General features: G+C 48.9%; 1 protein-coding gene and 1 long non-coding RNA gene across 5 annotated transcripts in view; one reads left to right on the top strand and one right to left on the bottom strand.

Moving 5' to 3' along the window:
* Positions 1 to 25,230, bottom strand: part of LOC119962822 — a 271,981-nt gene that overhangs the window by 97,078 nt on the left and 149,673 nt on the right. The gene's annotated exons all lie outside the window — the stretch shown is intronic.
* Positions 1 to 25,230, top strand: part of ankrd55 (ankyrin repeat domain 55) — a 172,571-nt gene that overhangs the window by 69,200 nt on the left and 78,141 nt on the right. For both annotated transcript variants that reach the window (XM_038790948.1, XM_038790949.1), the window contains 2 exons: positions 6,266 to 6,326; positions 12,992 to 13,120. In XM_038790948.1, the coding sequence (XP_038646876.1) occupies positions 6,266 to 6,326; positions 12,992 to 13,120 (190 nt within the window). The remainder of the gene's footprint in view (positions 1 to 6,265; positions 6,327 to 12,991; positions 13,121 to 25,230) is intronic.

Raw genomic sequence — 25,230 nt, 5'->3', positions numbered from 1 at the left:
GACCACCAGAAAGGCGGAGACACAGTGGAGGAGGGCGCAGGGCGCGGTATATGAGTATGGGGAGAAGGCGAGCAGGATGTTGGCGCATCAGCTCCGTAGGCGAGATGCGGCTAGGGAAATTGGTGGAGTGATGGATAGTGGTGGGAATGTAGTACAGAAGGGGACAGAAGTAAATGGGGTCTTTAGGGACTTCTACGAGGAACTGTACCGGTCGGAACCTCCGATAGGGAGAGGGGGGATGGAGAGCTTCATGAACAGGCTACGGTTCCCAAGGGTTCAAGAGGAGCTGGTAGAGGGGCTGGGGGCGCCGATAGAGTTGGAGGAGCTAGTCAGGGGGATTGGACAAATGCAGTCAGGTAAGGCGCCGGGGCCGGACGGGTTCCCGGTGGAATTTTATAAAAGTATGCGGATCTGGTGGGCCCCCTGTTGGTGTGAGCCTTCAATGAGGCATGGGAGGGGGGGTTTTGCCCCCGACGATGTCGCGGGCACTGATCTCTCTGATCCTGAAGCGGGATAAGGACCCCTTGCAGTGTGGATCATACAGGCCTATCTCGCTCCTCAATGTTGACGCTAAGTTGCTGGCGAAGATCCTGGCCACCAGGATAGAGGACTGTGTACCAGGGGTGATACACGAGGATCAGACAGGATTTGTCAAGGGATGGCAGCTCAACACGAATGTGCGGAGACTGCTAAATGTTATTATGATGCCGGCAGTGGAGGGGGAGGCGGAGATAGTGGTGGCGCTGGATGCAAAGAAAGCATTTGATAGAGTTGAGTGGGGGTACCTGTGGGAGGTGCTGGAGCGGTTCGGATTCGGGGAGGGATTCATCAAATGGGTGAGGCTGCTCTACGCGGCTCCGATGGCAAGTGTAGTTACCAATGGAAGGAGATCGGAGTACTTTGAGCTCTACCGTGGGACCAGGCAGGGGTGCCCCCTGTCCCCCTTGCTCTTTGCATTGGCGATTGAACCTTTGGCTGTGGCGTTGAGGGAGTCAGGGAGATGGAGGGGTCTGGTGCGGGGTGGGGAGGAACATCGGGTATCGCTGTATGCGGACGACCTGCTGTTGTATGTGGCGGATCCAGAAGGGGAAATGCTGGGGGTGATGGAGCTGTTAGCGAAATTTGGGGGCTTCTCAGGCTATAAGTTAAATTTAGGCAAGAGCGAGGTATTTGTAGTACACCCGGGTGATCAGGAGGAGGGAATTGGGAGACTCCCGTTTAAGAGGGCAGTGAAGAGTTTCAGATACCTGGGGGTGCAGGTGGCCAGGAGTTGGGGGACTCTCCATAAGCTTAATTTTACCAGGCTGGTGGAGCAGATGGAGGAGGAATTTAAAAGGTGGGACATGGTGCCGCTATCGTTGGTGGGTAGAGTGCAGTCTGTCAAAATGACGGTTCTCCCGAGGTTCTTGTTCCTTTTTCAGTGTTTGCCCATCTTTATCCCTAGGGCCTTTTTAGATGGGTGACTAGCAGCATCATGAGCTTTGTTTGGGCGCATGGGACCCCGAGGATGAAGAGGATCTTCTTGGAGCGGGGTAGGGATGGTGGGGGGGCTGGCGTTACCCAATCTCTCGGGGTATTATTGGGCGGCCAATGTGTCGATGGTGCGCAAGTGGGTGATGGAGGGGGAGGGGGCAGCATGGAAACGGATGGAGAGGGCGTCCTATGGAGATACAAGCCTGGGGGCCTTGGTAATGGCGCCATGGCCGCTCCCTCCCACGAGGTATACCACGAGTCCGGTGGTGGCGGCTACCCTCAAGATTTGGGGGCAGTGGAGGCGACATAGGGGAGAAGTGGTGGGCTCGATGGAGGCTCCGTTAAGGGGGAACCATAGGTTCGTCCCTGGGAACATTGATGGGGGATTTCAGGGTTGGCACAGAGCGGGCATCGGACAGCTGAGGGACCTGTTTATTGGCGGGAGGTTTGTGAGCCTGGGGGAGTTGGAGGAGAAATTTGGGCTCCCCCGGGAAACATGTTCAGGTATCTGCAGGTAAAGGCATTTGCTAGACTGCAGGTGGAGGGATTCCCTTCGCTTCCCGCGAGGGGGGTGAGTGACAGGGTGCTTTCGGGGGTCTGGGTCGGAGAGGGGAAGATATCTGATATCTACAAGGTTATGCAGGAGGTGGAGGAGGCGTCAGTAGAGGAGCTGAAAGCTAAGTGGGAGGGGGAACTGGGGGAACAGATCGAAGACGGGACATGGGCTGATGCCCTGGAGAGGGTCAATTCTTCCTCCTCGTGTGCGCGGCTTAGCCACATCCAATTCAAGGTGCTGCACCGGGCCCACATGACTGGGACGAGGATGAGTAGGTTCTTTGGGGGTGAAGACAGGTGTGTCAGGTGCTCGGGGAGTCCAGCGAACCATGCCCATATGTTCTGGGCATGCCCAGCGTTGGGGGACTTTTGGAAGGGGGTAGCAAGCACGGTGTCGAGGGTGGTGGGATCCAGGGTCAAGCCAGGATGGGGACTCGCGATATTTGGGGTTGGGGTGGAGCCGGGATTGCAGGAGGCGAAAGAGGCCGGTATGCTGGCCTTTGCGTCCCTAGTAGCCCGGCGAAGGATCTTGCTACAATGGAAGGATGCGAGGCCCCCAAGCGTGGAGACCTGGGTCAATGACATGGCGGGTTTTATTAGGCAAGAGAAGGTCAAATTCGCCCTGAGAGGATCGGTACAAGGGTTCTTCAGGCGGAGGCAACCTTTCCTCGACTTTCTGGCTCAACGATAGGGTACGGGGACAGTAGCAGCAGCAACCCGGGGGGGAGGGGAAGGGGGAGGGGAAGGGGGAGGGGAAGGGGGAGGGGAAGGGGGAGGGGAAGGGGGGGGGGAGGGGAAGGGGGGGGAAGGGGAAGGGGGGAAGGGGGAGGGGAAGGGGGGGAAGGGGGAGGGGAAGGGGGGGAAGGGGGAGGGGAAGGGGGGGAAGGGGAGGGGAAGGGGGGGAAGGGGAGAGGAGGGGGGAAGGGGGAGGGGAAGGGGGGGAAGGGGGAGGGGAAGGGGGGAAGGGGGAGGGGAAGGGGGAGGGGAAGGGGGAGGGGAAGGGAAGGGGGGGGAAGGGGGAGGGGAAGGGGGAGGGGAAGGGGGGGAAGGGGGGGAGGGGGAGGGGAGGGGAAGGGGGGGGAAGGGGGGGGGAATATGACTATGTTTGTTTATTTAATTTTAATTTATTTTTAAGTTCTCTTGTTGTTAATTGGGGTTGGGGGGGGTGTGGGGGGATGTGATACATGCGTCGATACGGTCTGGGGTGTGTGACAGTTATTATGGGTTATTTTGTTGCATTTCATTGTTTGTCGTTATATTTTATATTTTCTGTAAAAAATTCCAATAAAAAAATTTTTTTTTAAAAAGGTACACTGAGGGAAAATTCAGAATGTGCAATTCACCGGACAGCACTTTCGCTGAAGTGATGCCAAATGGTAGGGCTGGGTCAGATAATTGCCGGGCTGGGCGCAATTCATGCGACGACGCCGGTCCGCCAATTCACCGGTCACCGGAGAATTGCTGCCAATGGCGGCGGTGCGGCACCACTCTACACGGCCCCCCCGGCGATTCTCCGCATGGGATGGGCTGAGTGGCCGCCGAGATAGGCCGAGTCCCACTGGTGCCGTTCACATGTGGTCTTACCCGGCGGGACCTGGGCGTCCATCCTGCGGGGGATGGCCTGGTGGGGGGGGGATCCGACCACCATGGCCTGGCCCGCGAACGGGGCCTACCGATCGGCGGGCCGGCTTTTCCTGGTGGGGGCTTCTTTTTCTCCGCGCCGGCCCCTGTACCTCTACGCCATGTTGCGTCGGGGCCGGCGCGAAGAAGGACGCGCGAGTTCGCGCCAGTCGCAGCACGCATGCTCGAGTTTGCGGCAGCTGCAGCGCACATGTGCAGACCCGCGGTGTCCATTTAACACTGGTACCGGCAACTGGAGCTGCATGAGTCGCTCCAGTGTCATGCAAGCTCCCTGTAGGGCTCAGGACCACTGTTCCTGGGGGCCACTTAGCCTCAGGATCAGAGAATCCCACCCGGAATCTTTTGTAACAAAATAACTGTTTGTGTGTCACAATCATCAAGAACTATTGTGAATCCTGATCCACGTTTATCTGAAGAAATGCTTGACCAAAGTCGATTTTACTGCTGTGTTGGCCTCCAACAAACCCAGCAAATAAGTCATCAATCAAGGGCAGAGGGTACTGCTCTGCACACAGTACAGGATTCACCACAAATGCGCACAGAACAATCTTTTTACATCTTGGGTATGGTCGGCGTTACCCAATGATTCACATTAATGGGTTCAAGGACTCCCGTGCTTACCAGCCATTCTAATTCTGCCTCCACCTTAGGTCTGATTGTATATGGCACTGACCTAGCCTTTAAGTATCTCACCTGACTTTATTGCATGATCTTTAGCTCTACTGAGATATCCTTCATGCTACCCAGCTCACCGTTGAAGATGTTTCTTCACGATTTTGGGTTGACCTGATTTGGAATCTCTCATGAGATTTACCTCAGCCCAATTTAATCTGATCTTTTCCAGCCAAGTTCTTCCCATTAGTGCTGGATAATTTCCTTTGATTATGTGCAAGGACAAATCTGCCGTCTGTCCATTTAATTGCACTGTTACATTAATACTTCCCCTCAACGGAACCACTTCTTCAGTGTAGGTGTTTAACACTATCTTCAAGGGTTGTAGAGCAATATGTCAGAGCTTTTCTTGATAAACAATCTCTGGCGCCAGTGAGATGGTTGCCCCAGTGTTGCCTGTGATTCACGCACCCAAATTATGACCTTCTTAAATGCAGCCAAAAGCAGTATTTACTTATCGTGAAGTCATTGATGAAATGAAGCTTGCAGGTGCATGAATATACAGTTGCGAATTAGACTGTTCTAATAATCCACTGGTGGGGCACTTATATTGGAGCGAGAACGTGATTCTGGCAAGTTGGCCTTTTAATGAACATTTATGGCATGCAAATGCATGCAAATGTCATTCCCAACATAGATCACCAGAAAAGCTGAACCACCTTTAACCTGCCATCAGGAGAACAAAAGTCCAAACTGATTTCCCAACACCAAGAAACGGCAGGATTTTATGGTTCTTCACACTGACAGGATCTTATGGTCTCGCCGATGGCGCACCCCTGCCACAGGTTCTGCAGTAGCGAGGGGTGCATTCAACGGGAAACAACGTTGACAACGATGGGATTAGAAGAACCCACTGCCACCGTTGCAGAACACGCCGTGGAGGGGGAGCAAAGGTCTCCCCACAGACTTTTGCAATCACTCCAAATTATGTGCTCCCATCACGATTCACGCTACTGGTGGGGACAGAAAGTTCCACCCAATATTGCAGCTCCTATACAAAGAGAAGTGGCTAAAGTAGGTCCTCAATCTTCCTGCTCTTCTTCTCAATTTTGAGCATGTAGTTTGTTCTAGCCTTGTAGTGGGTAAATGATACTACAGTAAAAAAACGACTGCTTTCTCAGTGAAAGTCAAGCGGTAATTTTGACATATTCCACCCGATTTTGGTCACAACTTGGCCAGCGACTTCTAGAAAGGAAGTGAACATGAATTGTGAATTCCTACAAGTTGCTGGATGATTGCAACATTCCGCCTTTAGTTTTAAAAAGCTGGCATCTCCACTTAATCATGCTTGGGATTTCAGAAAGTGCTGGATTTTCATATTAATTCACCATTAAACTTGGCACTTTCACAGCACAAGGACAAGTACCCCTTTAACAATGTGATAATTGTTGATGACTATCAATCTATCCTTGTTATCCATACAGTAAGCTGTTGTGTGCAGTCTCATTTCTTCAGGTTATGAATTTTTAAAATGTCAATTTTAACCATTTTTATCCTTTTACCTCATTGTTTTCTCTTTCATGCTTAAACCAATTTTTCGTTCAAAATTTGACATTCATAACCACTTTAATTCACCCTCCTTCTCCATCCTCCCTATGTTTATTTCTCAATCTTTTAATCTAATTGAGTTGTGAGATACATTCTCCTGTTGTTCTCTTGATGTTGTTCTCACTGTGCTATTATTAGCTTGCACTTCCAGTAACACTGAACTTTTTTTCAGTACTGATTAATGCAAAAGCAAACTAAAAGAGCAGGTGGGCAGTCAGTATTCACCAATGTGATTATGAAGAAGCTGTAAGTTAACCCTTCTTCTTGCAACCATGAAGAATGCTGCATTTATGACCCATGAATTAATACAGATATATCGGCTGTAAACTATTCATTATTGTAATGTTGTGCTAAAATTATCTTTCATTTGCACTAGACTGCTGGTTGTACTGTTGCAACAAACCACTATATGTGAGATAAATCATCAAGACAATGAGGTGAGTGCAAAAATGTTTAACCTGTTGATTACATTGTTCAAAAAAGCTTTTGAGAACTAACCACATAATAATGTTAGAGCCACAACATCTGTTTTGGTTTTCTAATCTCCTACCGTAATTTAAGCAGAGGTTCTCGTATGGCTGATAACGCTTGTGGTGATTGTAGATCTGACTAGATGCAATACAACTGAGCAAGCACTAGAGGGAGCACGGGAGAGCTATATATACACAGGGACAGGAAGTGAGGACACACTTCACGAAAGGCAGAACTCGTAGCAGGACACAGACACACAGGCAGGCAGCATTTGAGGTAGCCGTAAGTTAAGCTCTGAAGAGAGAACAAATTCACAATAAAGCATCTTCTCCAACTTTGAGACTACGAGCTTTATTAAGACACGAGGAACAACACATGGTACCAGCAGTGGCTTCAGGCGCTTACTACAGGACAACTCAGCTGCAGACACAGAAATAACAAAATGGCATGGAAATCTCCTACTGGACATTGGACTTGGGAAGTCATCGTTTATTCGAAGATGTGGCTTGGAACCCCACCTCAGCTGGACACGACCGGCAATGTAAGAAATGTCTGGAAAATGTTTAAACAAATGTTCGATTTATATATCATAGCTAATGATGTAGCGGCAGCCTCAGATGAAATTAAAATAACAATGCTCATCGCAGGACATGAAGCTAGGAAAGTATATAATGGATTTAGATACTCAAAAGATGAAGACAGCAACAACTTACAAACAATACTAAACAAATTTGAAGAGTACTGTATGGAATTTCAACAGCACAGTATGCTCAGAGGCCAAACTGCACAGAGACTGAGTGATGCAAAACTCTACAAACAGAAAGGCTTCAGTCAAGAAATCGCGAGTGAGAAGTACAGGTCAAAAAGAAGAAATAACTTGAAATTTCCACAAAGCCAAAACGCTGAAATCCAGTTCAGATCGAAAGGAAAAGGTAACTTACAACTTTCAGAAAGAAAAAACGCTGAAATCCGCGATAAAATGGCGTCGGAGCACATTTTACAGTCTCTGGGGCACAAAGAACTACAAACTGCGTCTGCGCATGCGCAGGAAACGGAAGCCGCGCATGTGCAGTTACAATCACCCGTTTTGCGTTCTGCGCATGCACAAGCCGCGCATGCGCAGTTAAAAAAAGTTTGTGTTGCTGATCGTTATGCGCATGCGCAAGCCGCGCAGTCTCAAAACGTTTTGGCCACGGATCGTTATGCGCATGCACAAGCTGCGCATGCGCAGTGGACACAAAACCGCACAGTACAGGAAGGCCGATATGCGCATGCGCAATTCATTCCTACGCATGACGTCACGCATGTCATGATGTCTGAGCATTCGGACCACGCCTACTGAAAAGGGAAATGCCCGATAATTGAAAACAAGATACTTAAAGCGGTAAAACCAAACTTTCTTGCCTCGGAAGACAAAAAAACGCCTGAACTTAAACCAGCAGTTGAAAACAACTCGCACAACACCCTGGAAAAAGCAGTCTGCACCACCCAAAGTGAAGAGAACAAAAAGAAATCCGAAACAAAAAAAGATGATTTGTTTTTCGAAGAATACTACTCAGACATGGCTGAGTTATTCGGATATGCTGATCACAGCATCAGCGACACGGTCGCAAAGCTCAGCACGAATCTACTCGTGGTAGATGAATCCAACCAAGATGATTTGGTTTTCGAAGAATACTACTCAGGCATGGCTGAGTTATTCAGATATGCTGATCACAGCATCAGCGACACGGTCGCAAAGCTCAACACAAATCTACTCGTGGTAGATGAATCCAACACCATGGTGCCATGGCAGATCGTCGATACATTGGATGACAGCAATACCCAAGACGAAGATGATGCCACACAGAGAGCACAGAAACACTCCACAGTGAGAGTGCTGAAAGACTCCAAAAGGGAAGCAAGCAAACACTCCCTGGCGAACACCATGCATGAACAAGACCATGAAGGTCAACCCGCCGTATCTGAGCAACCGCAAGCAGACTATGAAAGTCTACCAAGCTCACATAAACAAGAAGAAGACAATGTACATCTACCCACTGCATGCGAAAACAGTGACAAGGTGATCACACTTGACATACAGGAGGTACAGGATCACAGCGAGACTGACAGTTCTCAGCTTGTCTGTACAGAAGCACAGAGTAGGGCCACCCAAGAGTCCAGAGAGACGACGCCAATAGAAACCATCCAGATTTTGACTCCAGAAGAGGAGCACCAAGAGTCCAGTGAGACCACATCAACAGAAATCATGAAGAATTTGACTCCGGAAGAGGAGCACCAAGAGTCCAGAGAGATTGCGTCAAATGAAATCGTGAAGAATTTGACTCCAGAAGACGAGCACCAAGAAAGCAAAGTCGAGGAATCAAATCCACCACAAATGACTGATGTCACCAGCATCAATGCGACATCAGATCAGTCTCACCATTCTCGAGACGAAACGTTCAATGCAACAGATTCCACAAAGGACACTTGCACCAATAACTGTGACAATGACTCAAATTATCCACACGGGACACTCATTGAGCATAACAAGAACAACAAAAATCGCAAGAAGCACTGCAGAAACAAGAACAGCACCAACAAAAACAACAAAGACAGAAACGACAAAAACAGCAACAAGAACGGCAACGAAAACAACAAAGACAGGAACGACAGAAACAACAACAATGAAACAACGACTTGTACAAAGTGGTACAACTCTGCACATGAAGGACAATGCCACAGCACACTGCAAAGCAATGACAAGACTACAAACATGCCATGGGATGACAACGAATCGCACAAACTCACATCTGCTCCAGAACAAGCAAGCACACCAGCTTTCAAGGCAGATGACATACTAAATCGATACCATAAGCACAGAAAAAAAGGCCATGTCAGTCAACATCAGTGGTTCGACCATGCAAACACCATGATAAACTGATAATTTAGCAGGAATGGAGGAGTAGGAGGTCTGGTGATTCAGAATCCGTATCTCTGAGCCAGAAACTCCGTGTTTGGTCCCAGGTCAGGACTTGATGGCACAGGAGGTGTCTTCATAACGTGGCAAAACAGGTTGATTATCAACTTGTAAAGCCTTCCAATTTGGCAGTTGCTCAGAGCTCCCCTGGTCAGCCAGAACCATGTGGTAGTTGCAGTACAGCTTCCACACATTAAAAGACTCCAAGTACAAGACTCCATGGGCGCGATTCTCCGACCCCCACGCTGGGTGGGAGAATCGCGGGAGTGCCGGGTGAATCACGCCACGCCGCCCTGGCACCCCCACGCGATTCTCCCACCCCCCCCCCCCCCCCAAATGGCATGTTGCGTTTTGAGACAGGCCGCTTGTAGAATCGCCGCTTGTCGTTTCTAATCGCAACCGGCGATTCTCCGGCCCGGATGGGCCGAGCGGCCTGGATGGGCCGAGCGGCCTGCCGAACCCGACCGATTCACGCCGGCGCCAACCACACCTGGTCGCTGCCGGCGTGAACATTGCGTGACCGTTGCATGTGGGGCCTGTGGGGGGGCGGAGGGAAGATCAAGCACCAGGGGCGTGCTCAGGAGATGTCTGGCCGCGATCGGTGCCCACCGATCGTCGCGCTGGCATCTCTAAAAGACGCAGTCTTTTCCCTCCGCCGCCCCGCAAGATCAAGCCACCATGTCTTGCGGGGCTGCGGAGGGGAAGACGGCAACCGCGCATGCCGGCCACGTCATTCCGGCCACGCTGCATGCGTCAAGGCCCGGCGCACAAAATTCATGCGCCGCCGCTCCTCGCCTGTGGTCATTTAGGAGGCCACCCGGTACGCCCCTCTGGAAACCCACAGACCCCAGCTGAACCATCAACAGGATGGCATTGGCCAAGCTCAATCAGTAGCATACCAGGTGCTGCCACACCTCAGTGCTCTCATCAGAAGCGCAGACCCACTGCAAGGGAAGCAGGGCAATAGCAGATCTCACCCCAAACAAAGGACACATGCACTATGGCCTTTGGCACCCTCCCTGGCACACTCTCAAGGCAGAGGCCTCACCAGTGACACTATCAGCTTGCCCAGTCCGCAGGACCACCAGCTGCCTGTAAGCCCTGCCTGCCCACCACACCCGTGCTCCCATCCATCCAGCCCCCCGGACAGTTGTCACAACCTGTGTGTCACAGCCAGGGCCCACATCAAACTGCAGTTATGCTCCCAGCAGATGCACACTTCCCTGTTTCACCCTCATCTGTAGGACCTGCCTACACACAACCCTCCATGGAGGCGATTGGAAGCAATTGGTGACCCTCTCCATCACACAATGAGGTGCCAACCTGATGGTGGATAACGCACAATGAGGACAACCACAGTAGACCCCACTGGGGGGACAGGATGAGGTCAGAATGTTGGTGAAAAGGTGTTTAATCGTGACTATATACAATTTTTGTGCCTTGGCCCTACCTCTAACTTATGTGCCAATTCAACTGGTATCTAACTTCCTTATTATATGTGACCTACCACTCCATCAAGGTGTGACCCCAGACAGCACATCAGATGTGGAGGAGGCCTGCTGCGTATCTCGCAATCTGACCTGAGATGCCTTAGGCTGCTGTCCTCTGGAGGGCCTGGATCTGGATGGGCCTGACCTTCGGGTGTCACAGGTGACAAGGTGCCATCCTGTTCTCCCACTGCCCATCAGATGCACCAGTGTCAGGTGGGTGAGATTCAGAAACACTAAGGTGTTCCAGCATCTCCCCTGCAGAAGGCACCGGCCCCATCACTTCCTCCTCCCTTGGGGTGTTCAATGACCCCCGGGCTACTCCATAGGACGTAGTTGAGACTGGAGTGAGCTTCCATGGACTCCACCGATTCCACTGCCAGTCCTGGAGGCCCACTCTCGTCGTAACCAGGGTGTCGATACCCTCAACCATGGAGCAGAGACTGAGCCATGTCCCTCATCAAATAAGTCATGTCCCTCATTGCCTCAGTCATGTCCCTTTGTGATTGGTCCAGGTCAGTCAGCACCCAACCAATGCTCTCGACGGCATCAGCCATGACCATTTGTGACTGGCCCAAGCTCTGGAGCAATGTCCATGTTGGCCTGGTACATGGCTTCTTGTGATTGGGCTCCCCTGACCTGAGCCTCAGCCATCGACCGCATAGTGTGCCCCAAGCCTTGGACATTTTGACCAATGACTGTAATTTTCTGACCCATTGCCAGGGTTCCAGGTTCGATTCCCTGCTTGGGTCACTGTCTGTGCGGAGTTTGCACATTCTCCCCGTGTCTGCGTGGGTTTCCGACGGGTGTGCCTGTTTCCTCCCACAGCTCCCTTAAGACGTGTTTGTTAGGTGAATTGGACATTCTGAATTCTCCCTCTGTGTACCCGAGCAAGCTCCGGAATGTGGCGAGTAGGGGCTTTTCACAGTAACTTCATTGTGGTGTTAATGTAAGCCTACATGTGACAAGAAAGATTTTTTTTTTTAAAGTCTCATAATGGGCCATGTACACATTGGCATTGGCTGTACATCTGGGTGATGTTCCTTGTTTGGAGATTATCGTTCCTGTGGAACTTGTTGCTTGGTGAGTGTTTTCCCATTGCAGCTGTTGTGGACATGTAGACCTCTTGGATTAATGGCAGTTCTGTACAGCTAGTGTCATAGCTTCTCCTGATCTCTGTGGTGAAAGTGCAGTTTAGCTAGTTGACCATACATACCTGTGGCTCCATCTGTATGTCTAATTCAGTTTTGTCAACTCCTGCTTTGAGGTACCAACTATGGAACTGTGTGTAAGTCTTTCCTCCTGGTACCTTTGTGTCATCCCTAAAATGTTTTTGTTCAAATCTCACACAGCTAGATTTACCAGAGACTCCAGTTTTGCATGCGTTTTCACTGCTATATACACAGCTGGAATCTTGCCCTTGTGAGGGCCCTTCTTGTTGATTCCCTTAGTTCCTATTTTGTTTTTGGTCCAATAACTGTTAATGGAGACATGCCTTTAAGTTGAGCAGAGGAAGTAAGGAACACAAAGTGGTAAAATAGTGCACTGTGTTATATAGTTTGTATTTTGGGCAGAAGAACCCAAACATTATGGCACCCAAGAGATTGGAACGGTTTGTTTCGATTGGTTGGCTGGTGGCCAATGGATTGGCCAGGGACAGTATTCTGCCCGGCAACCAACAGAGATTGGTTCCTGTCAGGTGGGGACTGAAGATAATGGGCTGAATTTTATCGTCGTAGCCAGGGCCCAGCCAGTGAACTGGAAAGCTGGGAGCAACCCCAACTTGGCCATATGCAGGATCCTTGCATGTTGTTAGCATATGTGTGGAACATGGGATCATGTTTTTGCATGATATCGCTGAGTGCCAGATGAAAAATAGGTATGCAGGTTAAATTCTGGGGAGATTCCAGAAGTAACAGAGCAGAAACAGGAAGAGAAAATGAGAAGCTTCCAAATTCCCATCTCTGGTGGGACGATAAAACCCAAGTATCTTTGAAAACTTTGTTTCACTTTCGAGTTCATAATACCAATTGGCCCCTTCATTTATGTTAGTTGTGTAACAACAACAAGCCAGTTGTTGTTTCATTTATTTTGTGACACATTCCAAAGAAAAAATAGTTTCAAAGCACAAGCTATTAAAAATGTTTGTCCCAAGCTTTTAAACACTTGTTTCTTTATCGTTCAGGGTATGACCCCACTTCATTGGGCTGCTTTTCACAACCGGCCACAGCATGTTCAGGCCTTACTACAGAAAGGAGCTGACCCAACATTGGTTGACAAAGACTTTAAAACAGCCCTTCACTGGGCAGTGCAGGTAAGATTATTTTCAAAATCAAATTTAGTTGCTTAACGCAGTTGGGGGAAATGAACTGCACAATGTGGAACGAAGAAATAAAAACCAGGAATATCTTAGATTCAATTTTTGGTATGTTCTTAGTATGCTATTCTAAGTGGTATACAGTTGTTATAAAACTGTGTCATCTGACGAGGTAAGGCAGAAAAAAACAATCGGGAATAGCTTTTTCCATCGCCTGACATCAAAAAAAGATGGGTTTTTGAAACTGGAGGTGGGGTAAAAAATGTAATTACACATATTGACTGAGGAGGTAAGTGTGATTATGGCACAACGTTGTATTTATAAACAGACACTAGTGAAGATTATTATTATTAAAGCAAAGTAATAAATATGTCACATTTCTAAATAAATCGCTGTCCAAAAAATACAATGTGAATTCGCAAAATATATTCCCTTTGTAATGGATAAACTGGCTGCAATTATCTGGTACTGCTGTGCAATTGCAGAGTTAAATACAGGCTGTATAATAGACCTCCAATCATTCCAAGAGGAGAAGCTAAGCTCTCAGGTCATGGGCGCGATCTAACCCAATTGCTTCTAAGTGTGGTTGGGAGCAGGAATCACCAGGTGTTTCCCGATGGCTGAACGGTGAAGCCATCACCGGTATCGAATGTTAAATAGGCCACTTAATGATGCCCCATGGGCTGAAAATAACTGTCCCGCCAGCTGATTCACCGGGACTGCACCGGGCAGCTTTCCGCTAACGAGGGAGAGCAGCCCTGAAACTGGTTCCGCAGAGTAAACCCGAGACAGCACGCATCCATGCTACCACGTTGACCTGTGCCGCGATTCGGGAATGCCTACTAGCTAGGCTCATGGATGAGGTTGAGTCCAGGCGAGGTATCCTGTTTCCCCCAAGGGGGTCGGAGGGTCAGCCACAAGGCAGCCAGTGCCACATGAGATGCAGTGGCCATCAGCTTGGGGAGTGTCACCAGGCGGCCACCACCAAGTGCCACAAGAAGCTCAATGACCTCCACTGAGCTGCACGGGTGAGTTGGAATCAGCCCCCTGGCACCGGTCCCACTTGCCAGCTCTGACGCCCCTTCCTGGGTTACGCTGCACCTCGGCACCACCACTTCGGCATAATGCTGCGCCCATGCCCCAGCACACCACGGCACGCACCAGCACATCCCACTTATGCCGGCACCATGAGTTATGGTGTCCAAGCATTGCTCAGCCAGTGAAGGCCATAGCTGACAGCCTCGACAGCGTGTACCAGTCGCTGGGGCATGTCCCGGTCACTGAAGGCCATGTCCCAGATGCAAGTAGGCATTGGCGAGGCACTGCAGAGTGTGGCCCATTCACAGGGGGAATAGCGGAGGTCATCGACACCATGATGCGGACACTGACGTCATAAGCCAGGACCTAGGCAGGTGCCCCTTATCCCCCAAGAGCCATCTGGTAAGCCTCTGGTTCATTCGAGGCTTGAACGGGGACTTGTGTGGCATATCTCAACCAACAGCTCACAAGTCACCTCGAAGATGCAGAGGATCTCCAAATATCCCTGGATGTAACTGTGTCATGCACACTCCCTGGAAAGCGTGCACACACATGCATAATCTTCAGGTCATGGTCGCAAATGGGTTGGACGTTTAGGGAGTGGAGTCCCTTCCTGTTGATGAAGGGCACTTGTGTCAGCCTATGTGCAAGGCGCCATGCGTGCCATCTATTATCCCCTGGTCCAGGGGCATCCCGGCGATGGCAGCGAATCCTGCTGCCCAGGCATCCTGATGGGCCTGGTCCTGGTCAAAACTTATATTGTCAGCTGCCTGGGTATACAGAGCACCCATGACTTCACGGATGCACTTGTGAGCTATTGAGATATGCCACAAAAGTCCCCGTTCCAAGACCTTGAATGAACCCGAGGCATAGAAGTTCAGGGCTGCGGTGACCTTGATAATCACTGGGAGTGGGTACCTTCCTTCTGTACATAGTGCCAAGTCCGCGAGGATGTGGCACAGGTGCGCACTATCTCCATGCTGAGGCGAAGCCTCCTGTGGCACATGCTGTCCAATATCAGTTTGAAAGAGTAGTGACACCTGTGCCATTAACGGCCTTCCCCTCTAGGTCCCTCCCTGGCCTGATGGGCAGTTGCATCCTCAGGGTGTGGGGCGGGTGCCTGCACATGGGCCGACACCTTGAGCCTCTATCGATGCTGTTGCCGCTGCCTTCTCCATTTCTAGCCAACTGGCCTGCCAATGCCACAATATCATCCATCATGTGATATCTTAAAGAATTGGAGAGATTGAGGACAGACAATCATCTATGGCTTCCACCCCGGTCCCGCGGGTCCCCCAGGTTTCCCCCACTCTCACATCCCCTGCCATTCCTCATGGCGCCATCCAAAACGCCCTGCTTATGCACCCCGGCCTCAGCAGTGGCCACTTGGGACTGGACCCCAGACCCTGTACCCCAGACATTCACTGGTAACGTTACCTGGACTGGGGATTGGTTCCCTCCCTGGTCCACACACACTCTCTGGTCGCAGGGATGTCCCCAGTGCTGTGGCTCAGCTCTTGGGTGTTGGAATGTTGGCTGATGCCTCTGTGGTGTTGATGCCCCCAGAGTTCAGGACAAATGTCCAGACCTCAGAGTCTGATTGGGATGCTTGGCTGCCTGCTTCATGGCATGCCTACCTACGGGAATCAACTTGGGAATTGTGAAGTGGTCACATTACTAGAGTTGCTAATTCCCTATTAGCAACAGCCTTCAGCTGTGCGGCCAAAAGCCACCATGGTCAGTGGGAGTTAAAGTGACTTTCAACATATTGCCAAGGACGGGGCTCTGTCACGGGGGTGTTCTTTGGGACACACAGGCAGCAGCTGGAGCCACCCCCGTTATGGGTTTAAACGATCCGGGGTGGTGGCTTGCTGGGCTAGCGAGCACTGGACCACCCAATCCCCGCCCAAGGGCAACCCCCAACGATGGCAGCCCAATCCCCTGACCAAACCCGTCCCCTAGAGGTTCCCCTACCCCTCCGCACACTGGGGCAGTGGACCCAGTGCCCCCTGGCTGACTGCTCAATTCCGAAGATGGCTACCCGCCGTCTCAGACCCCCAAAGTAGCCATTCTGCTAACTTCACCTTTTTAAATAGATGTACTAAATGGCGCCCCCGTTGCTGCTCGCTGGGGAGACTGTTAAATCACGGGTGGCTGTTCAATAGGGGGCCCTTCCCATTAATGTTATGGAGATTGGACTTAATTGGTGATTAGTGATTTCTCGCTATGCTGTGGCGGGATCCGGATCTCGTCAACGGGAGCGGGTCTGTTAGATCGGAAACCATTCGACGCCCGGTGTGGTTTCTGATTTCAGCCTCTCCCGTTACCTAACCGGCCTGCCCATTTTTGCGCCTGGCACGACGAGGCTGGTAAATCATGCTGCTGTGTTTTGTCCTTTATATCGCCTGAAGAAATCTGCCAAACACTTCGACGAGTCCAGAAAAGAACCTTTTATTGAGTCTCGTGTGGTAAGATAGCAATTTGTTACAGAGCACGTCATCATGGAGTCTGCTTATTACTTCTCTGGAATCTGCACCTAGCACTCACCATTCACCTGTGTGTCTGATTACCCTGTCAATCTTCGTCTGCCGATGGCCCGACGTGTCTCCCCTTATATGGGAGTCACTGGTCACGTGACATTGGTCCAGAGACCACATGATGTGTCTGCACCGCCTCCTGCTGGTTAGAGGTCGCACACCATTCATCTATGATATAGCTCATAGGCATGTCACCACATCCTCCTTCCTCACAAAACATTAAGATAATTTTACAGGCAACTTTGTTAAAATTTATACATTCATTATATGTGGCTAATAACGTGAGCGTGTTTTACTAAGGTGTCCATAAACATGCTGTGCTTGACAAGTGTCTGTTTCCTTTGCACAGATCTCATTGTGCCTCCCTGACGTGATCACCTCTGTGATCCTTCGAGCTGTTGCCAGCCTTTTCGAAGACTGGATTATGTGCCAGCGTTTTGTCTCTCGTGCTCTTCGCTCTTTGCCTTTGGAAGTCCTCGGTCCATGACTGCCATACTTGTGTTATTAGAAGCTTTCTCTTTCGCTTTCTTGCAAGATACTGTTTGCTACTTGTGACTGTTTTTGTTGCTGGTTTGTTGATGGGATGAGCTAGCTCTCCCAGTCTTCTCTTTTTTCTCTTAACTTTGAGGACATGGTGATGGTTCTTTGTGTGTCTCTTGGTTTTGTTTTTTTTCGTAGCAGCCTCTGGTGTGATGCTGGTTGTTGCTGTGTATTGAGAGGTCTTCTGAGGTTTACGCATTGCGTCATCTTTGGGTTGTATGACCACACCACTTGTGCGGCCTCACCGATATGCTGGATTACCTTGATTTCTGAAGGTTGGAATTGGGGTTGCTGGTTTCACCTCTTCTTGGCTTGCTGGAGCATCAGTGACTTGCTCTTCACACTCCAGATGATAATGCTCTCTGGCTGAGCGGAAATAGGCACTGGGTCATCTTGATCAAACTCACAAATGTGCGAGGGGTCTGTGGAGCTGCATAATGAAATTGTCATTGGTTCTTCCTCAGAGTCAGTCTCAGAGTTGCCTACTATTGCAATCTCCACATCGCTATCATCATCATTGTCATCTATGTCCTCCCATTCGTCATCGGTGTCGTTGATGGTTGGGAGTAAATTACAGGAGGCGTTTCAAAAATGTGGAATGGGCCACTACATACATTCGAGGCCAGTTTTTTCAATATTGGGACGACTTCTTGCCTCTCTGGCTCAATCAATGCCTGATCTTCTGTTGTATCAGCAGCTTCAATTTCTAAATGCATCATCTCATTAGAAATGCATCATTTCTAAATGCATCATGCCAAGAGAGAATATCAAACTAAGCTAGAGTCACAGACAGACTCTCGGCGGTTGTGGCAAGGACTAAACAACATAACGGGCTACAAAGCGAAGCCGAGCAGTATCTCTGGCAGCAGTGCACCCCTCCCCGATGAACTTAATGCATTCTATGCTCGGTTTGAGCAGGTAACCAACAATCCACTGTCGAGTGCCCCAGCAGCCCATAATTCACCCATACCCCCCATCACAGCTTCCGAAGTCAGATCGGCCTTCCTGAAAGTGAACCCACGGAAGGCGATGGGCCCGGACGGGATCCCTGGTCGTGCACTCAGAGCCTGCGCATACCAGCTGGCAGAGGTATTCACAAACATCTTTAACCTATCCCTACTCCACTCCGAGGTCCCCACCTGCTTCAAGAAGGCCACCATCATACCGGTACCAAAGAAGAACCAGGCAACATGCCTCAATGACTACTGCCCGGTGGCCCTGACGTCAGTTGTAATGAAGTGCTTCGAGAGGCTGATCATGAAGCGCATCACCTCCATACTCCCGGAACGCCTTGACCCCCTTCAATTCGCATACCGTCGCAACCGGTCCACATCAGACGCCATTTCCCTGGCCCTACACTCATCCCTAGAGCATCTCGAAAACAAGGACTCCTACATCAGACTCCTATTTATTGAATACAGCTTCGCCTTCAACACCATAATCCCAGCCAAGCTCATATCAAAGCTCCAAAACCTAGGACTTGGCTCTCCACTCTGCAACTGGATCCTTGACTTTCTGACCAACAGACCACAGTCATTAAGAATGAACACCAACACCTCCTCCACAATAGTCCTCAATACCGGTGCCCCGCAAGGCTGCGTACTTAGCCCCCTACTCTACTCCCTGTACACACACGACTGCGTGGTAAAACTTGGTTCCAACTCCATCTACAAGTTTGCTGACGACCATAGTGTGCCGGATCTCGAATAACGACGAGTCCGAATACAGGAGGGAGATAGAGAACCTAGTGGAGTGGTGTAACGACAACAATCTCTCCCTCAATGCCAGCAAAACTAAAGAGCTGGTCATGGACTTCAGGAAGCAAAGTACTGTACACACCCCTGTCAGCATCAACGGAGCCGAGGTGGAGATGGTGAGCAGTTTCAAATTCCTAGGGGTGCACATCACCAAAAATCTATCCTGGTCCACTCACGTCGACGCTATCACCAAAAAAGCACAACAGCGCCTATACTTCCTCAGGAAACTAAGGAAATTTGGCATGTCCACATTAACCCTTACCAACTTTTACAGATGCACTATAGAAAGCATCCTATCGGGCTGCATCACAGCCTGGTATGGCAACTGCTCGGCCCAGGACCGCAAGGAACTTCAGAGAGTCGTGAATACCGCCCAGTCCATCACACGAATCTGCCTCCCATCCATTGATTCCATCTACACCTCCCACTGCCGGGGAAAGCGGGCAGCATAATCAAGGATCCCTCCCATCCGGCTTACTCACTTTTCCAACTTCTTCCATCGGGCAGGAGATACAGAAGTCTGAGAACACGCACGAACAGACTCAAAAACAGCTTCTTCCCCACTGTCACCAGACTCCTAAATGACCCTCTTACTGACTGACCTCATTAACACTACACCCTAAATGCTTCAACCGATGCCAATGCTTATGTAGTTACATTGTATATCTTGTGTTGCCCTATTATGTATTCTCATGTATTTTCTTGAATTTTGTTTAATTCCCTTTTCTTCCATGTACTGAATGATCTGTTGAGCTGCTTGCAGAAAAATACTTTTCACTGTACCTCGGTACACGTGACAATAAACAAATCCAATCCAATCCAATCCAACCCCCACTCTCCTCAGAGTCCAGCTCAGGTCTAGGTGTTCTCCGTGAGCACCTTATAATTGCTTGAAGCCCACCGGAGCCATGCCTCTGGACCCTCGTCTGTGCTGCTGGAATAGAGATGTGCAAGCAGCTCATCGTGTTCATGATCCATCTCACCTCCCAGGCCATCAGTTTCTGCGTCATCCTTGACAACTTCGAGCAGACATTAATTGTAACTGTCCTCGGATTCAGCATCAACTGCAATAATTTCACCTGAAAAATATAACACTGTATACGGAATTATTTGTTCATGAAATAGGGTGGCAAGTTCAAAATCAGTCTTTTGTTTGGCCGCTGAAGCTTGGCTTAAAATTCTATACTGTGGAACATCAATGGGAGTGAAAAAATTGAAGAACGATTCATTTGGTATAGTTCTTGTCGCTGTTCTTGGAGTGCTCCGACCCTTGTACTTTAGTTACGTTTGGACTGTAATCATTGGTACGTTTTTGCGCTCCCTCCAGTCAATTGTGCAGCCTGTGAAACCGATGATTTGTGGTTCAGCACAAACGATTTCAGCAGCCGTAAGTCCAACTGATACACTCATTTGTGAAATACTCATTAGGCCCAAATGTAAACTCCAGACTGAAGCTCCGCAGCTTTCCATTCTCTTTCCATTTAACGCTCACATCTCGCAGATACTTTAATATGGGTTAATCATGATCACGTTTCAATCCATTGAGCCGATGCACCTACTTCAAGAGTGTTGACCAGAATTGAGGAAGGCTCACCAGCAGTTCCGTCAGTTCCATCTCCTCGTCTGGTTTGTTGTCCTCCACTAGGATTTTGTTTCTTCATGACGTGCGTCACAGCACTAGTGGCACTGGCTTCTTCTTCCACGTTGACACCAAACTGTTTTGAGCAGAGTAAGCCTATTCTTTGTGCAGCTATCTCACTCACCTGGCAAACCTTCAACGCGTTTTCCAGCACCAAATCCTTCTCCCGCAATAATATCGCCCAAAGCTGATCATCAGCTGTACCAAATTTGGTCGTGGATTAACAAAGATTTCAGGTCACTGAAGTTGCATGACTGGGCCTTCAACCTCAAGACCGTGACAAAACTGTCAAATGATTCACCAGGTCGCTGGGTACGCATACGAAACATATAGCACTCAAACGTTTCATTCTTCTTCAGGAACAATGCTTAGCAAAGTGCTTCATCACTTCATCACATTTCTTGTGACCCTCCTCATTATCAAACACAAACGAGTTTTACAGTTCTTGTGGACCTGCCACTGTTAGGAGCAACACGATTCGCCTTTCAACAGGCTGGGCCTGTAGACCCAGGGCCAAAACATAAAGTTTGAACTGTTGTTTGAACAGCAGCCAGTTCTCATCTACGTTACCGGTCATCTGAAGCTGATGGGGGTCCTCAGTCCGTCCATCTCGAGCTTCAGCATTTTCTTACGTGTTGGGTTGTCTCAGGCTGCAGTTCACCAGACCGGTCTTCAAGATGTATGCCTAATGTTATCACTGCCGTCGCTATCTTTAAATGTTCAGCACTCGTGGTACCATGTTGTGTTTGGTCCTTTATACCTTATGAAGGAATCTGCCAAACACTTCTCCTTGTCCAAATCTTTTTTTGAGTCTTGTGTGGTAAGATAGCAATCTGATACAGAGCACGTCATCATTGAGTCTGCTAACCCTCACAATCTTCTTCTGCCAATGGCCGGATGCGTCTCCCTTTATATGGGAGTCACTGATCACGTGACCTTGGTCTAAAGCCTGCATGGTGTGTCTGCACCTCCACCTGCTGGTTGGAGATCACATACCATCATCTATAATATAGCCCAGAGGATTATGACCACAGAAGCCCCATATATTTTACTCCCTACCACAAGTACCAGTCTGCTCCCTTGTACCAAGCAAGCTTAATGAATTTGATCAAGATTTTTTTCAGCAGAACCAGTTAATACAAGCAACTAGATGCATTTCAGTTAATTAATTATCAACCAGAGTACACTCAAGTGAGTACTCTTGTTCCACGAGAGTTCTACAAATTAATTGGCTCTTACAAATTTTCAAAAACCATAGCCTAGGAATTATTGGAGTACATTTCTGTCTTCACCAGCTGAGCAATACTCTAGTGGTACACATGATCTTTATAGTTTGGTAGAGTGTCCTTTAAAATCTGATTTTTGGCTATTTAAAATGAAGTAAACATCAGGTTGATTCCATTTTAAGAACGTGCAATTTCCCCCTCGAGGTTTTGCACATGGTGAAAACCTATCCGACATTTTAAATGTTAGCTTACTGCATTCCTTTGTCTTCTATTTTAATCAGGATGACCAACTGTCCTGGGCTTTATGGGACCGTCCCACAATTGATATAGTTATCCTGTATTCTGTTGAATTGCAGCAGGGATACAATTTATTCCAAATTTCAGCCCATTAAATTCCAATTATTGACCACTTGAGGGCTCTTTCCCATCCAGCCTTAATTTTTAGGCTGGCAAGAGGATTCCCTTGGCATGTGGGAAGCCCGTAAATGATTGGGCTTGGGACTCCATCAGAATTCCCCTTCTAATTTTGGGTGCCCCTGCCCCTTTCAGGGCCAGACGCTACTGGCCCTTCCTCCCCCATCCCTTGCCTCTCCCTCAACACCCCAGTCATCCACTTTCCACCATCCGAGGCCTTCCCTACCCTCCCCGCCTTGGGACTTAATTTTACCTTGCTGTCCAGCCCCAGGACTTGACTCTTGTCATCTTCATGCATTACCTCTTCTATCCACTGCAGCTCATGTCACTGCAGGGACTGGAGAGCTGTCAACCAATCAGATTAGCCGGCAGCGACGACTTCTGGTGGTGGTATGTAGGGGGAGGGCATATATGCAGTGGCTCCTACTGGGGTGCTATGCTTTAGCCCTTGCTGCCCAGTTTCTGAGGATATTTTTGTTTAAAAACCCACTTGATTAATGGAATAAGGTGCCCACATAGGGCAAATGCTAAGAAGGACCGGGGGAAGAAGCTTGAAATCAGAGGTTCATCAACTGAATCGGAGGTTTCTTGGGGCTTATCAGTGGCGAAAATGGCGAAAGCAGATTCTATGACTCGAGCCAGTCCACTAATGGCCGAGAATGCTAACTGATATCTGGGCGGCGGAATTTGAGAAGCAATGGCGGGTTGTGTCGGGGGACATCTGCAAGTTGATGGAAGAGGCACTGGCTCCCCTTCAGTTGGTGTTGGAAAACACTGCAATTGCCCCTGTGATACAAGGCGTGAAGGAGACTCTTTTTGAGGCATTGCGACCAGGGTGTCTCTCTGGAAGTAGAGATGTCTCTAATGACTGATGTGAATAAAGCACTGAAGGCCAAAGTGAATGATATGGAGAATCATTCCAGGAGGTAAAATATTCAAGTTGCAGGGTTGCCAGAGGGGATGGAAAGCCTAACTCCCGCAGAATATTTTGCAGAAATGTTTGCGAAGAGTATGGATTCACATCCCCTCCCCAACTGAATTGAGCCCACAGACACTCCGACGGAAGCCCCGTCCCAAGGAACCACTGCGTGCAGTAATTGTGAAGTTTCACAGATTCCAAGAAATGGAATGGGTCCTGAAATGGGTAATAGAGCATCGGGACTATAAATGGGAATGCCACGCCATCAGGTTTCATTAAGATATTGGAATGGAGCTGGCAAAGAAGTGGGCGGCATTTAACAAGGTCAAAGGCACCCTGTATAAAAGTGGAGTCCAATTTGAGATGGTATACTTGGAGCCGTTCAGAGTGACTATTGAGGAGAAAGACAATTTTTTCAATGCAGCGGAGGAAGCAGATTCTTTTATAAAAATGTTTCATAAATTGGACTTGGGTGATGGGTTTACTGTTATGGGGGGTTTGCTTTACTTGCTATAACTGTTATGAAAAAATAAAGCTCCCTGTTGAAGTACTATTTTGTAAGGGATTTTTTATACATTGTGGGCTGTATTCTCCTGCCCCGTCCGCCTCAAGAATGTCACGGGCGAGCTGTGTACAATGGAAAACTCTATTGACCTCGGGAAGGATTTTCTGGTCGCCAGGCGGATGTAGCCGGAGAATCCTGTCCTGTGTCTTTTTTCTGTTAACATCTTTCTACATTCTGGTCAGGAGCTGACCTGCTAGCCGAAGAGTTAACTAATGGGAGCGGAGCATGGGAGTGACTGCAGCTCACTATATTAGTTTTTTTTGATAATGAGCTTAGTTCTTTTGTTCTGTTTGGGGTTACGTTTATTAAAAGTAGGTTTTCATGGGTTTTGTTCGCTTTACTGTATTTGTATGTATATTTGAGTGTGGAATTGTTTGGGGGTGGGGAGAAGGGGGGCAGGGATAGTTTGCTGACAGTGACTGCAGATTATTCTTTGTTTAATCTTGTTTGTGGGTTTGGCGACAATCTTGAATGGGCCTGATGGCTGTACTTTCTATGTAACTGTTGGACAATCCCTCAGGGTGGAAATGGCTGACGCTGGATTGAGAGAGGGGGTTGGGAGTCCCCCAATGCATAGCCCCCCAAATTTGTTTGATCATCCGGAATGTAAGAGGGTTGAATGGCCCAGTGAAAAGATTGAGGGTATTTGCTCACCTTAAAAGTTTGAATTATTGTGTGGTGTTTCTGCAGGAGATTAATTTGCGAGTCAGAGACCAGACAAGATTGCGGAAGGGGTTGGTGGGACAAGATTTCCATCCAGGCTTTGATGATAGGACCCAAGCTGCGGCAATAAAAGGGTTCAATTTTCAGCTGCTAAGATCTTGACGGATCTGAATGATAGCTATGTGGTTGTTAGTGGTTCCTTGGTAGGCACCTCGGTAGTTCGGTTAACGTTTATGCTCCAACTTGGGACAATATGGATTTTATTAACAACCCGTTAGCTTCCATTTCTGATTTGGACTTGCATCAGCTAATCTTTTCTTTAAAAGGTACTATATTCCAAAAAACAATTGTGCAAAAAAAAAACAAATTATAAAATACACATTCCATTTAAATCACAGTCCACAGTTTGTATTTTTTCCCCTTTTATGCCCTCCCACTAACCCTTTTACGAAACCTACGTCATCCCAATTTGGCATATACATGTTGACTAGCACCATCAGCGTTCCCTCCAACACCCCACTGGGTCCCACACTTCCATGGCTTCCACAAAGCCCGTCCTTTTGTTGAACAAAATGGCCTCACCCCGCGACTTTGAATCAAACCCTGAGTAAAATACTTGTCCCTTCCTCAAGCTAACCTGATCCTTCACCTGGAGATGCATCGCTTTCAAACTCCTCAGGTGTGAAAAACCAGGGACCTCTTAACCGGCTCATTTATCCCCGGACATTCCACAGCATCACTCTTACCGGAGGCTTATGCCTCCATCCCACTACCATCCGCCATCATCCCCCTCGAGTTCTACCTCACTT

This window comes from Scyliorhinus canicula, chromosome 3, assembly GCF_902713615.1.
Source record: "Scyliorhinus canicula chromosome 3, sScyCan1.1, whole genome shotgun sequence".
In the NCBI taxonomy this organism is placed as follows: domain Eukaryota; kingdom Metazoa; phylum Chordata; class Chondrichthyes; order Carcharhiniformes; family Scyliorhinidae; genus Scyliorhinus; species Scyliorhinus canicula.
This window is presented reverse-complemented; position numbering and strand designations above follow the sequence as displayed.